The 14647-nt window shown below is 35.1% G+C and overlaps 4 protein-coding genes across 10 annotated transcripts in view; 3 read left to right on the plus strand and 1 right to left on the minus strand.

The window, feature by feature from the left end:
- LOC105688763 (tumor protein p53-inducible nuclear protein 2) overlaps positions 1 to 8683 on the plus strand; it is a 40582-nt gene extending 31899 nt beyond the window's left edge. For all 3 annotated transcript variants that reach the window (XM_012405292.4, XM_012405293.4, XM_012405294.3), the window contains 3 exons: positions 2967 to 3146; positions 3257 to 3681; positions 3969 to 8683. In XM_012405292.4, the coding sequence (XP_012260715.1) occupies positions 2993 to 3146; positions 3257 to 3681; positions 3969 to 4124 (735 nt within the window). In that variant the 5' untranslated portion in view covers positions 2967 to 2992 and the 3' untranslated portion in view covers positions 4125 to 8683. The remainder of the gene's footprint in view (positions 1 to 2966; positions 3147 to 3256; positions 3682 to 3968) is intronic.
- The window catches only part of LOC105688760 (uncharacterized aarF domain-containing protein kinase 5), a 44421-nt gene extending 35164 nt beyond the window's left edge, over positions 1 to 9257 (minus strand). For both annotated transcript variants that reach the window (XM_048653991.1, XM_012405288.3), the window contains exon 1: positions 9099 to 9257. The gene's annotated coding sequence lies outside the window, so the exon portion shown is untranslated. The remainder of the gene's footprint in view (positions 1 to 9098) is intronic.
- LOC105688757 (uncharacterized protein F13E9.13, mitochondrial) lies at positions 8688 to 10669 on the plus strand. Of its 3 annotated transcripts, none has more exons than XM_048654001.1 (7): positions 8688 to 8827; positions 9066 to 9181; positions 9437 to 9519; positions 9596 to 9736; positions 9822 to 10021; positions 10084 to 10211; positions 10308 to 10669. In XM_048654001.1, exons 2-7 carry the CDS (start codon positions 9103 to 9105, stop codon positions 10493 to 10495), a joined length of 819 nt encoding a protein of 272 aa, XP_048509958.1. In that variant the 5' UTR covers positions 8688 to 8827; positions 9066 to 9102; the 3' UTR covers positions 10496 to 10669. The 3 variants fall into 3 exon arrangements, with proteins under 3 accessions (XP_048509958.1, XP_048509956.1, XP_048509957.1); XM_048653999.1 differs by having other exon boundaries at positions 8821 to 8967; XM_048654000.1 differs by having other exon boundaries at positions 8821 to 8962.
- Positions 10670 to 10820: 151 nt separating this feature from the next.
- LOC105688766 (beclin 1-associated autophagy-related key regulator) lies at positions 10821 to 14265 on the plus strand. 2 transcript variants are annotated; one of them, XM_012405297.3, is made up of 9 exons: positions 10821 to 11372; positions 12110 to 12215; positions 12309 to 12390; positions 12471 to 12708; positions 12816 to 13003; positions 13098 to 13254; positions 13353 to 13529; positions 13635 to 13764; positions 13862 to 14265. In XM_012405297.3, the coding sequence occupies exons 1-9, from the start codon at positions 11173 to 11175 to the stop codon at positions 14027 to 14029; spliced, it is 1446 nt and encodes a 481-aa protein (XP_012260720.2). In that variant the 5' UTR covers positions 10821 to 11172; the 3' UTR covers positions 14030 to 14265. The 2 variants fall into 2 exon arrangements, with proteins under 2 accessions (XP_012260720.2, XP_048509950.1); XM_048653993.1 differs by lacking the exon at positions 10821 to 11372 and adding an exon at positions 11672 to 11829.
- The last annotated feature ends 382 nt before the right edge of the window (positions 14266 to 14647 follow it).

Consider the following 14647-nt stretch of genomic DNA (forward strand, 5'->3'; position numbering starts at 1 on the left):
CACGTTGACGCGGTGAAGGGCACTCTGTACCGAGTTATTAAAAGGAAACGGAAATGCGGCATACATACGTTGTTCGATAGAAATACGCGCTAACGTGACACACACGTACTTACATGATAAATACACACCTAGTCCTCGACTATTACCGTTACTTACGTGCACAGAAGCTGAAATCGCGTCTGGATTTCATTAATAGCGAACTTTATTGTTTGAAAAAAGCGCAATAAATTTGCCGCGAAATTTCTCCGCGAAATCGAAACGATTCCCGATTCTTGAAAAATTCGTTTATTGTTTTTTTTTTGTTCTTCTGTCTCTCGAGATTCGTTTCAGCTGGAAAAAGACGCTGTGTATCGATATTATTTTTGACGACAACAGGCAACGGAGTTTCCGTCCATCCAAGAAATTTTCTCTTCGTTTCCCTCGTCGCGAAGTACATACGTACGTAGGCGTGTTTTACGCGGTTCGATTTCAGAGGAGATATAAGATAATTCCTTCTTTTTTTTTTTCAAACCTCAGCATCGATCTTCGCAGCTTGTAGAAACGACTGAATGCATAATATACGTAGAACGTAAGCTCCGCGACGACTCTACGCGAGTTAGGTTCCTGCCGTGTGATTGAATATACTACTACGTCGTGGCCGTTCACGGGTCGGCCGAGTGACACAGTTTTAGAAGAGGTAGATTGTAATTGCGTGCAAGCTCACAGCTAACGTCGGATCGTATTCGACCTTGTCTTTCGAACACCGCCTCACCGAACCTACGGAAACATCGTCGTGTAGTTGCACGTCCCGTACCAATATCTCCACGTGCGAAAGTTTTAACGTCACGCGATTGAATCGTTTTTTTTTTGTTTTTTTTTCCGTAAAAATTTCTTCGGACGTGTCGAGAAGAATTTATCGCAAATCTGTGGATATTTTACATCGCGCAACGTTATCGCATGTTAGCGGCGAATTGATTTCACCCAATTCGATCCGATATCGCTTCCGCGCTCTCCGAAATTCGACCACGTCATCGGTAGCGAAGCTTGATTTTCACCACCACCACGAACGTTTCACTTAAAAAAAAAAAACATTTACGTACGCGTCTGTCAAAATTTAAATCAACTGCATTACTCCGATTTATTATATCCCGCGACGTCCCCCGGCTGCAGAGGATATTTTATCATCCGCGAAGGTTTTTTCATTGGCACATATAATCCATCAGGCGAAACATGCATCCACGTATACCTTTGGTGCAACGAGATGCAGAATTTTGCAAAAATATATTTCTAACGAAGCGAATTGATGATGGAACAAAAATTTTTTTTGACATTTTTGCCCGGTGTACGAAAATACATTCGAACGTAAGGAACTTGAAGTTAACAACAACGATGATAATTGGTGAACGAATAGGTTGCATTGTGAACATTTAATTCATTTGCTCTAACAGCGTTTATTTCGTCCGATATGCATCGAGCTATGTAAGCTTTCATTGCGCAATGAGGTGCAAGTAGAGCATAACGGTTAATCCAGGATAATAAAAACTGTTAATCTGAAGTGTGCGTATATTTATGTATATCTTACGTGAGATATTCCGTGCAAAATAATGATAATCGTGAGATGAAATGAAATATTCATTTACAAGGTACACACAACGTGCGCGAACCACGTGTGCGTGTAAATGTGTTTTTATATTTCAATGTCAACGAGGTCCAGACCCGGTAATTTCAAGGCGACCTCACCGTTCCTTTTTGCTTTTCTTCAATAGAATTATTATTTTATTATTTATTAGATTTTTTTCTTTCTCAATATTCTCTACATTGCAATTACTACGTCGGACCTCGCCTTATATACCTGCAGCGAACACCCGCTAATAATTGTCCGACGTTTATGTAATTAACAAGTATAGTAATTGTGTGATTCAACGCTCGTTGACCGATGAGGCTTTGCAATAAAATAATCTCTGCGAAAATTTCTTCGCAAACCTTTTAATTCTGCACCCCAATTTACTGCCATTTTCTCTATCTTTTTTTTTTTGCTGAATAAAAAAAGGAAGCGAAATTCGGTGCTCGGATTCGTCGACGTTATTTCGTTTTTCTTCATCAGACTCGTACGAGTAAATGACATTTATATGGCGCAGATATACCAACAAAAGAAGCGATTGACGAGCAAATTACGAGTTGTACTATAATTAGGCGGGTAGCTGGTGCAACTCGGTTTGTAACGAGGTCAAAACGATTCGCGTGTTAGGTAGATATATAGGTATAATGGATCACCATGTACCCATGCGACGACGTCGCGACGCGTAACGTCGTCAACGTTATATTCTATTCGACGTGTGTCCTGCAGTTGCGATCGCAGCTTTTGTAGCGCGCAAGCGCTCGGGTGTTCAAAAACTCTTATAGAATTAATAACACGAGGGCTTAATCAACGATTAAATGAACACTGTATATACACGACGATGCCTCCGCTCTTTCGATTGGTCAATCACGCGGCTGTATGCGTGCTTTGAAAAAACCCACGTAGCTTGCCATGTGGTATTCGTTGAGGGAAAAAATGGGTAGGAGTAACGTCACGTGCATCCTACTTCCCTGCAAAACTATTCGGTGTATAATTCCCCATGAATCTACATTTTTCATGATAATCTTCTCAATTTCGTATGCGAATACTGAGGAGGTACGATCGTACGAACTAGATATGTCTACGGAAAAATCGGCGGATGTGTTATGCGCGTTAAAACGCGACGCAAGCCGCCGTCCTTGGACCGAGATAAAAATGATTTTCGAATCCAATTTATCATGTCTCAACACCTCCTGTAATAGACCAGCGTATATTATACGAGATGCATCGCCCATTAAATTTTGTTACGAGTAATAAACGTTGTTACGTAGCGCGGATGAAAATTTTACATTGCTTTCTTTTCCCTTGTCTAATGTACGTTTTTTGACAATCTTGATTAACGGATTATTTCCTATCATTACGATTACAGAGAGATAATCTAGGAAGGAGGTCAGAATGTTGAGCAGCTTGGCGAACTACCTGCTGGGAGGTAGTCCTAGCGCTCAGGAAGTTCGTGGGGATAATCGACAGGATGAACCGCTCCCCGTTGAAACTAGACTCAACCAAGTCGAGGTGGAGGGCGATGACTGGATCCTCATTGACCGTGCTGGTGAATTAAACTTTCGATTTGTTTAGGATAAAAGAAAATTTGAACGAAACGTACGTCGGTATTGAGAGGGTTTTTATTTTTTATTTTCCCCTTCTCATTCGATCTTTCAGTTGAGGGAACAACGGCGCTTGAGGAGTCATGGTACGTGACACCACCGGCGTGTTTTACGAAGGCAGGTCCTATCCATGTGGAAACATCGCCGTTGGAGGACCTCCTCATAGAACACCCCAGCATGTCCGTTTACCGGGCAGCAGCTCCTCTGGTAACCCCAGATACTCCCCCGCCGACGCCCGACACCCCAACGGAGTCTGAATCCATCCCGATAATTATAAACGAAAAGCCAACCGAGGATGCCCCCAGACAGAGACAGGCGACCCCGAGACAGAGGCATAACAATCGAAGGGAACAACAACAATTACAGGGCAATCCTCAACGGAGGAACAACAACAATATTAACAACAACAACGGCGTTCGCGAACGCAGACCTGCCAGGGAAGAAGAAGCCCAATGTGTTCAACTTCGCGCCGCACAAAAGGTAGACAGAATTATTAACATTTTTCTCATTAAGATTTGTTTCGCTTTTTAATTTCAATCGTCATTGATACACCGCCCCCTCAATTCTCTCGCTGATGAGAAAAAATGAATAAAAAATTACCAGCGATTACCAGGACGAAGTGTGAACGTGTGCAGATTCCAATCTGATAGTTATTGGATAAATGATGGTGTACTTTGGGTTTCGACTGACGATAAATTTTCTGTATATGACGTGCAATGATCCGAATACTTGGAAAAAAAAACTCTTAATTAAATTAATTATCTCAGGTCCTGGAGCAGCGGGCGGCCCAGGCGATAAAACGTGGTCGTCTTGAGCGCGGTAATAAGGTAAGGGAGGTAGCCAGTGGTAAGGGAAAACGTCCGCGTCGCCAGGATCGTCTGCGTCTTCAAAATAGTGGCGCAAACAACAATCGCAAGTGCTAGTCGTCTGATCTCAGGCCAGGGTGCATAATGATATCGTATACCTACCCATATAATCCGATAATTGTAACATACATTTTATTTTCACCGATTTCCCTTGATCAACTTATTATTATTCATAAAAAATTGTTCATCCCTCCCGCCATTAGCTGATTTTCGATTAACTTCTTCCTTCGTCGCTCTCTCTCCTTGTTCAATTTTTTTTCTCCTTATTTAAAATTCAAAATGATATATATATATATGTATCGGCAGCTATGCGGTATTGAATATTACCCCACAATTTTTGGAACAGCAGTTTCATATATCCTATGACGAAAGAAATTATTATAATTTAAAAATACTTTAATATTTATAACGATAAATTATCTATTTATTTATTTTTTTCTATTCATATTTTTTACCTTGCTTGCTGTTAGCATTGCTATCATTATTTTTTTCTTCCCTCCTACCACAGATTTTCCTCAATTATCCCATAGCGCCATTTTTTCCCCCCGATGAAATCTCTCTCATCCATTCGACTATTTTGCTTTTTACCGACTGACCTGTGATTATATTATATTGTAAAGCGGTTATACAATTGTTATATATCCACATGGAAATTGGTTATGCCTGAAATTTTCTCTCCTCTCTTCCCCTCTTTCTCTCTGTCTTTTCCTGTTTTTTTTTTCTCTATCTCCGACTATTTTCCCTTCCAGATCTTCTTATTGCGGCGAGGGAACATTTTTAACTTTCCAAATATTCATTCAAACGCGTCTAAATTATTATTTTTTTTCTTCAGCGTGTTATAATCATGTTATGGAATTAAACCAAAAAAGAAGAAAAAAGGGAATGTAATATTATTGGAATAAAAATATTCATATAGTAAATATAAATGAAGATATATTTGACAAGAAGAAAAAAAGGAAAAAAACTCATCCATTACTCATAGCCGTAGAAAACTGAATGCGATAAGTGGTGTGAGACAACAAAATATAATAAAACTGAAAAATAAGCAAACAAAAAATGTTTAAAAAATGATTTAAAAAAAAAAAACAACAAAAAAAATTTATCTGCCTTGTGTTTGAGGAAAATTTAATAACGATAATTAACTTGTATCTCTGTTTGTTTGTTATTTGAAGGTAAACATGTGCACCCTGGCCCTAACAATCATAAAAAGTATTTTATACAACTAATTGTAACTCTTAATTATTAAATATAATTATCATTATTAATTGTTAGTTTATTATTCATTTGTGCGTATAAACGACGATTCTATCTTTCACACATATATAAATTCATGATTATTATTATTATTATTATTATTATTAATATCATATATCTATTCGCGTGTGAACACGCTCAGAGTGGATGCGTATTTTCATGAATTGAATAACGTTATTACCTATAATTAATATTGTAATTACTATTATTCGCTTGTATGTCAAACGGTACATAAATACGTTAGACAATTCGAGTGAATGTAATGTAAGTTTTACATTACGTTTCACGAACTACGGATTTCATTCGTTGTTCCGACAATCCGTATATAAATAAATGCATACCTATATAAATAATATACCTCTATATTATGGTAGTATAGTATGGTAAGAATTATGAATCGTGAATATATGTAAAGTCTTTTCAATGGAAAGACTGTAGCGCACCGTATCGCAATTATATAAATACATATATATTAGAAATTATATTTAAATGAATGAACCTTCTCACTCGACACTTGATTGTATAGGTATATGGAAAAAAAAGAAAAAAAAAATTATATATATATATAGTATTTCTATGAACATTAAGTCGCAAGTTCTGACGGAATATTGTTTGATTAACGCGATTATTATTGTAATTATCATTAATATTATTATTATGACTTATAGTTTTTTGACTGAGAGAAAAAATGAGATATTGAAAAAAAAGAGGAATAAATAAATGAATTAAATAATGACGAAAGAAAGATGAAAAAAAAAAAAATATATAAAATAAAATTTTAAACTATGAGAATGAAAAATGCAATACTTTATTGGGGATGTGTATCCCCATGAACCTTGTCAAAAAATAGAATGAAAAATGAGGAATTTCATTTATACTGTTCTAAATGATACAAATTTTGAGGTAGGTATAATATTGGAGAGAATTTTTTTTTTCTCTTCAGACAATAGGGAAGCATGATGGTTTATAGTTTTACCATATTTCGAATAATTAACTAAGATTCTCCGATGGTCCCTGAACGGAATCTCGAGATAATCGCACGAAGTGTGATTACATAGACGTAGATGTCTGATCCACTAAACGATCTCCACATTAATTAAAGAATCGTTGACGTTTGGTAAAAATATTAAAATTGTCTTGTCATACAGAATGAATGTAATATGAACTTCTAATGTACAAAAAAACCAACAAAACAAGTTTCGCAAACACTAATTATGCAGTCCCTTCTCTCGATCGTAACAATGACAGAGTAACACTGACTTTTATGTGGCAATATAATTTCTTATTCTTATCTGTTCATCGTTTACTCTCACTTATTGTTAGCTGGATACAACCTTCCTTTCTTCGTGTTCAACTAGACATATAAAAAAAACATGTAAAATATGTATTCAGATAGCATTAGATAATTATATTTCGTATGGTATATTTAAATACAAGAGAACAAAATCACAAAAAAATACTACTCGGCAAGTATTTAGATTTAATATGTATGCTTAACAATATTATATAGTTTTAACCACGTTGCAAAAGAAAGAAAGAAAGAAAGTAAAAGATAAAAAAAAAGGACAACATACTTTAAAAAAGCGTAAAAACCATTATCACTAATGATGTGTCGTTCGATTGTTGTTACAATATTATATATATGCACAATAAAATTGTGCTTAGCTTGTGTTCGTTCAATATAAGATAATGTAGGTGCATTAGATACCTACACTAATGATCACATACCCTAACATATGTAACCATTATTAGTCAATAGCTAGATTATTCGATCATGATATAAATAATTCCGCGATTCTTTCTTATAATGATTTTTTTGTTCCTTTTCTTTATTCAAAAATAATCTTTATGTAGAAAAGTCAAAATTTTGGTTAGCTCATACATAATACTAATCGATTTTTTTCTTTTTATCTACTGATTTCTCTTTATTTTTTTTTTCTCTAATCTCGACGAAATTCCGCAACTATGACACAAATGCACACAATTGATAATGTAATAATATACGATAATTACCTGTTCACACACACCTTGGGAAGTTCATTATTGTTGAAAAGAGCAAGATACTTAATAACTAGACGAAAATTTAATTACAGAAGTTAATTAATTTGTCTGGTATGCTCTCTAATTAGTATATATACAATAAATTAACTACGAATCAGTTCATTATAACATACAGTGATAGCTAGCAAAATGTAATAAATATGTAAAATTAAACAGAGGAAAATATCTACTATTAAAATATTCAAGTTATGCATCTAAAATCTGAGCGTGTTCACAATATGGTGCAAGTTTTATTTATTGAAGAATATATCTATTATCATTATTATTCTGGCGATTAAACCAACATAATTATTTGATTATTAAGACGATGAACTATGTTCATACAAAACATCATCAATCGATGAAATCCAAAAAAGTAATGATAATGATAAGAATTGAATCGGCCGTTATTCATAGTTTGCAGTGAAAGTTATGTATAATTAACGAGCAATATATTCATTGATGAATTATTTTGATGAAGTTTGAGAAAACTAAGAAAACGAAACAGGAGCGATGGACATGAAACATGAATATAGATAAATAAGTAGCCGCGATATGATTATAAAAACTCATAATACCCTATATATTATTAACATAACTATTGCAATATATGATGTATAGATACATACGTACATATAAATGTTCGGGTCCGTATATAATCTAAAATATTGGAAAAAAATGAAAATAGGAAAAGAGTATATCTGATTTCTCAAGTATCAAAATGTTATTTGTATGATATACATATACACTGATATATATATACAAACATATATATATCATTATAATTCAACAAAATATACTGGCTGTGACAAGGCCCGACAGTTTGCAAAAGTTATTTAAAAACTAAACCAACAATTTTAAACTAATCCACGTGCGCATTACTATATTATTAATGAGAAAATAAAATTAAATAAAAAACAAAACAAAATAAAGATAACGAAAAGCAGAGAAATTATAACAAACGGAATACAAAAAAAAAGTATCATATATATTATTATACATAAATAATAATTATTTACTTTGCGTATTATAACTAATTGTATATTATGCGTAATTATGTATACCTATACATATATAATACATTAATTACTTAACTTTTTATTATTCCAATTGGGATAAAAAATGAGAAATTAATCATTATGTAATACATACATGTATATGTTATACGGTAAAATAATATTGTATTTTTCGTAGATCGCAAAAAAAGCAAAAAAAAAAAAAAATGAGATAACAAGTACGACTGTATCGATAAAACTACATAATGAAATTCCTCTTCGGAGATGAAAAATGTGATAAAAACATGAATAAAAAGTTAAAAACGATACCGGTTGCATGATTTTATGATTTCTCATATAAATATCTAGTCAACGAACGAATTCAGACCTTTATCTGAATTTGTTGCTCCATTGTTAGTCGAATAGATTCAATTTTTAGGTGGGAAAGTTCAAACACACTTTGAATGTTATGTAAGATTTTAAATTCACAATCTTCCAGTTCAAGCCGGCGTCTAATTGCTATAGACTAGAATAAATCATACAAATAACCATCGCTGAAAAAATTCTAATCATTGCTGAAATTATAATTTGAATATTCCGGAACAAGTACAGTAATTACCAGTTGACGATTTGAATTTTGCTGAATATTTGATGTTTCAGGATTAAGTAATCTCAGAACAAGTATAAAGCTGATAGGAAATTTTTTCAGAGTTTATTAAGAAAATTGTGGCATCGAACTCACCAAAATGCAGAGATTTCGTAAGATCTTCAAAAATTCTAACGGATGCTCAGCAATAGGGATGATTCATGTGGGTGGATTGCCAGGTGATATGAATATAAATAATTATTTTACACGTGCTCAATTTTATATAACCTCACTGAAAGAATTTAATACATTCAACACACGCCATTATAATCTTATTTTACTCGTTATCAGCGCGCACTGTGCGGTGGTAGGAAACGCTTGATCCGGCCACGTTTGCTTCTCTCAAATTAAAGCGCGAACGCTTTCAAATGTCAATCATTTCAAATCTTCTGTATAGAGACATACCTGAAGTTTATAATTAGTTTGTTTTTTAGGGACTCCAAAGTACGGGGGAAGCTTTAAAAAAATTATCAAAGACGCTCTTGAAGACGCAGCTGTTTATGCTAACTGCAAAGTGGTGAGAAGCCAATATGATGGTCTGGAAATTTTGCTTTTTCTTTGTTGAACACTTGTTGTTCTATCTTATAAATTAGGATGCGATCTTGGTGGAAAACATGCACGACATCCCCTACGTACAATCCAAATACTTACTTCCGGAGACGACCGCGTTGATGACCAGAATTTGTTGGGAAATACGAAAAATTATACCGACACAGACACCGTGTGGTGTTCAGGTCAAGATAGAATAATAAATTGAAAGATAGATTCTTATTAAATATTATTTATTGGTTTATTAATATTATGTGACACATTAATTAGATTCTCGCTGGAGCGAATAAGGAGGCAATCGCTGTAGCACAGGCAGCCGATTTCCAGTTTATTAGAGCTGAAGGTTTCGTCTTCTCTCATATTGCTGATGAAGGATTTACAGACGCTAATGCTGGAACTTTATTGAGATACAGGAAACAAATAGATGCTGAAAATATTCTTGTGTTTACCGACATAAAGAAGAAGCATAGGTAGAGATAATGTACGTTCAAAAATCTATGAGAGCATTTGATTGAGCTTTCTAAATTTTTAGCGCACATGCTATTACATCAGACGTCAGTATATCCGAAACTGCAAAAGCCGCAGAATTTTTTTTAACGGATGGAGTTATAATAACCGGAAATGCTACCGGAGATCCAGCAGATGCCAGCCAGTTAAGAGGTATAATGGATTGAAATGATTTAAGTAAAACTCGATTTTGAAGACATCGTTTTTTCTTTTTTATTTGTGATAAATAAAGAGAATTATATATTACAGAGCTAAAACAGACAGCCAAGGGACCAGTACTTGTTGGTTCAGGTGTTACAGCTGAAAATCTAGAATCGTATATTGCTGCAGACGCAGTGATCGTTGGAACACATTTCAAAATTGATGGAAGTTGGGAAAATTCTGTAGATTCTAAAAAAGTTCAACATTTCATGAACAGACTTCGGGAACTGCAATAGCCTCTGCGCTTAATTATCAGTTCTTTCCATATATCAACTGAGCATACTTTTTTAATTAGAGTAAATGAAATAAAATTCGCTGGATATCATCTCTGCACTCCATCAGATTCATTTTTCTGAGAGCAATATACATTGGATAACTTCTAAATAAAATTATTCAAATTCTTCTCTGTTTATGATGTATTACTACATCTTCAGTCTTCCCCACCGATGTCTAATTACATATACATGTAATATACATATTCAATTCCTTAGAAAAAAAAATGGTAGGTTTCAAATCATAGGGGATGCAGATACTAGCGACATCCCTCAGCTTTTCGCTGAACTACATAGGGGTTGTAAATGTTAGCAAGGGATGACAAGTCTGATGCTAAAGTAGTGTTTACACGTATCGATGGTTATTTTCTGTCATCTATAAGCTGTCATCTTTTAAAATACCTTGGTATTCGCAATGAAGAAATGAACTTCATCAACGCTACGTTGCTACTTGCTCAAAATGAACGAGAAACATTTTCCGTGAACATAGGAAAAAACTTAAGCCCACGGAATAAACTAGCGTGACACCACTGGATGTGTGAAAGCAAATTTAAATGTCTAAATTAAATACACATCTCACGGAGGCACGTCTGATCAGCTGATGAGTGGTAACAGACAGAGAAGTCTCATTGTTTTCGGTTATGGCGACAAGCAGCTCTGACGGATCTTGTGCAGCGCCCGCAGATTTTCAGCTTTCGTCAGAATTGGAAGACGTTGCATCCCGTCTTAGTATCAATTTATTAAAGTGTCCCTTGTGCCATAACAACCGAAGGATTTTCTACTGCAGACAGTGCATCCACAATGGGGATTTTATTCATTCAACTTCTGTTTACTCTGAACGGTACGGTCGAATGGTCAAAAGATTCACCTGCCATACTCTATTGTTATTGTTTTTGATCTTCTTGATTTTCTAATTATGATCATAATAGCAGTTATATTCAATTTTTAGCTCTCTGAAAATCATTTCACACCAAAACATCGCTTGTTCGGGATTTTACGTCGCTCATATTCCTCCCACCGTAACCTTCTATATTATATCTTTGTCCTTAGTAACTATTCCCTGCTTGGCTTGGATTGATGTATGAGTCACCTGCGTGGGCTAGATCAAACTTCAACTAGTAGTATTTTCAAAATGATATTGAATCGTCTGTTTCTTATTAGACATTCTCAGAAAAAACTAATCTTTAGAAATACCACTCCATGGTTTCAATCAAAACTTCGCTCTTCTGTGTCATATATTTTACACGACATGGAACGTCGAAGATCAAATTAATATAACTTATAGAATAATGTATGAGGTAATTTATCACCAATGCCAATTGATGCAGTGCAATACTATGATTGTACTGCGTAAAAACGATACTATTGTGATATAAACATGTAGAGGTCAGAGCTAGATTTTTGAAATAATTACATTGCCTGTTACTCTGAGATATTTCAGACTGGAATACTATCACTATGGAATTCAGCCACTCCTTTCCCTTATTCTTACAATATATCATCATGTTCCTTGTTCCAGAAATCAAGACTGTATTTATACCTGAGAAAGTAATTAATTTTCCAATTGATGTTTCCCAGGTTTGCGGATAAACAGTTACGGCTGTTACGGCTGAAGGCTGCAAAATCTCAGTTAGAAGAAAAATGTATGAAAACTCTGGAAAAAGTTAGACAGAAGGATAAATTGGTAAGATAATGCTATGTAATTGATACTTAATTCAAAGAACACTGTGATAATAGTTTTACTATACCGTTATTCCATTTTATTTATTTCTTTCAGATATGTGACATAAACACTTGTAAAGAACGGGTAAAACTACTGCAATCTCTCGTGAATGAAACAAGACAAAGCATAAATACAGGTATATTATTTTTAAGATTAAAAAAGGATGCAGCACTTCCTCTTATTGTTTGATTTTCAATACTAAAAATCATGTTGCAGGCAACCAAAGGTTAAACATCCTCAGAGATGTAAATGCACAATTGGCGCTGCGATTGCCTAGACATGAGGACCGTGTTGATAAATTACAGCGGTATGTAACAGGAATAAAAACGAAACAAGAAAAGCAGAGAGAAACTGTAGAGAGAAAGAGACAATTGCACAAGAAAGTCGTTAGAACTGCTAGCCAACAATTGATTGATTTCATCTTTCCCATCTCCCAAATAAAACCCAGCCGAAGGTGAAGTATAGAAAATAAAATAAAACTGATCTTCATACCATACGAGAAGTTATAACTATAATTATAGGTCGAAGTCTGTTGTGTTCATTATTTTGTCATTTATTAAGTTTGTACAGCAGTGAGGATGAGAGTGTTTGCGGGGATTTGGTTAGCTGCGCTCTTGCAGATGCTTCCAGAACTTCATACGTTAGAGGCAGGTGGGTTAACGATACCGAGAATAGTTTGGAAATGCAGCATTGCATTGTTGCACCTACCTTGCCAGGAACTGGAGATTATTCAGCCTATTCTGTTTGGGGTATGCGCCTTTTTTATAATGTATTATTGATCCGAGGTGAATAAGTCATCTAGACTGCCAGTTCAAACGATGATGATGTTTGTATGAATTTCAGTGGCAGCTAACAAAGATGGAGTGCCTGGTGGAAATAAGGAAAATGCAATGCACAATCCGGGCTATAATATTAGCGCTGCATTAACTTACACAACCCAGCTCGTTAACGTTCTTGCGTTTTATCTTGATGTAAAACTACCATACAAGCTTGCTTACAGGTTTGTTTGTATGCTTAAGACTAGGAAAATTGTGAATATTGAACGCTTAAAGATGCGCGTATGGAACAAATAAATAATTATGATTTTTCCTATTGCAGTGAATTTTGTGGCAGCGAAATGTCAGACCAAAAATTTGCCAGAAAGGTGGCAAGGCTCAATAGCAATGTATTACACCTGTGTTTCACGCAAAACACAAATCTTTCGTATTTACATCCCACACACACGTTGCAGAATATACTACACTTGCTCAATACTGAAATCAGCAATCTCGGAAGGTGAACAATTTTGATAATTATCAGCCATCATTAACTTCGCGTCAATTACTTACCTATCAAAGTATTCCTGAATCAAAAAATATATTTTGACCCATTTCTAAACAGGTGTGGTCCAATGGAAGCAGATTCAGCTACAGCTTCATTAATGCACAGTCAGCTCATTCCTGATCTAGATGCTAGCGACGATTCTGCTTCAGACGAAGAGGAAGACACATTTAATTGGGAATGGGAGGCTGTGAGTACCATTCTTCTTAGAATCATGCCACTGTCTAAGTTAAAAAGTGAGCAAAATTATATTTTTCTATGGATCTGCCCTGCTTTTTTGTCAATAGGTTCCACACGTCACCTGTCCAGAAATGATGGTCCCGATCCCAGGTGGAATAACCAGCCAACAATCATCGGCTAGCATGCAGGTGAATCAAAGCGTGGCTGGTGGTCTCGTGACAAGTGCAGCAGCTAGTATAGCTTCGATATGGCGGGGATGGACTACTAATAAATAGATTATGAAAATAACTTGCAATGCGCGAGTTCAGGAAATAATCTCGTAAGGTTGTTTCTAATGAGAGAATACGCCTTCCTTTAGAAGGTTTCTCTTAAAAATTGTGATGTTTGTTGAAACCAAGTGCAAGAGTCCTTGGTACGCGCGGAATATTATGTAAAAATCATTATTCTTACTCTTTAATATGTATTTTCTTAGAGTTGTAACATTAAAAACTTATAAATTTGTACAAAGAAATGAACGTAGTGCACATACTGTAGTCAAAGAATCCTATTTATAATAACGCAAAGCCCCATGAAGTTGTTCGAGCAAGTCGTGTACGTTTAACATTTCCCATGTGGACTGAAGATATTTATTTCTATCCGGAAAAAAACGTTGTCCTAGCAGTTGCCTTAGATTAACAAGTCGATTCGTTGGTCTTGTTAATGGTTTGTTGTGTCCTGTTTGTTTCTGATTAGCAATGGTGCTACTTGCAATCGCGATTAGACAATCGTTTTCGTGGTTGTAACTTCGGGCCAAGTCTTGTTCATCAAAAAGCACGAATACACTGAAGATTTGCAACAGATCGCTTGTATGCCAAATTCTTCGTTCTTGTGTAAGATGTGTGTATTTTTTTTAT

The sequence above is a fragment of the Athalia rosae genome, chromosome 4, assembly GCF_917208135.1.
Source record: "Athalia rosae chromosome 4, iyAthRosa1.1, whole genome shotgun sequence".
Classification (NCBI taxonomy): domain Eukaryota; kingdom Metazoa; phylum Arthropoda; class Insecta; order Hymenoptera; family Athaliidae; genus Athalia; species Athalia rosae.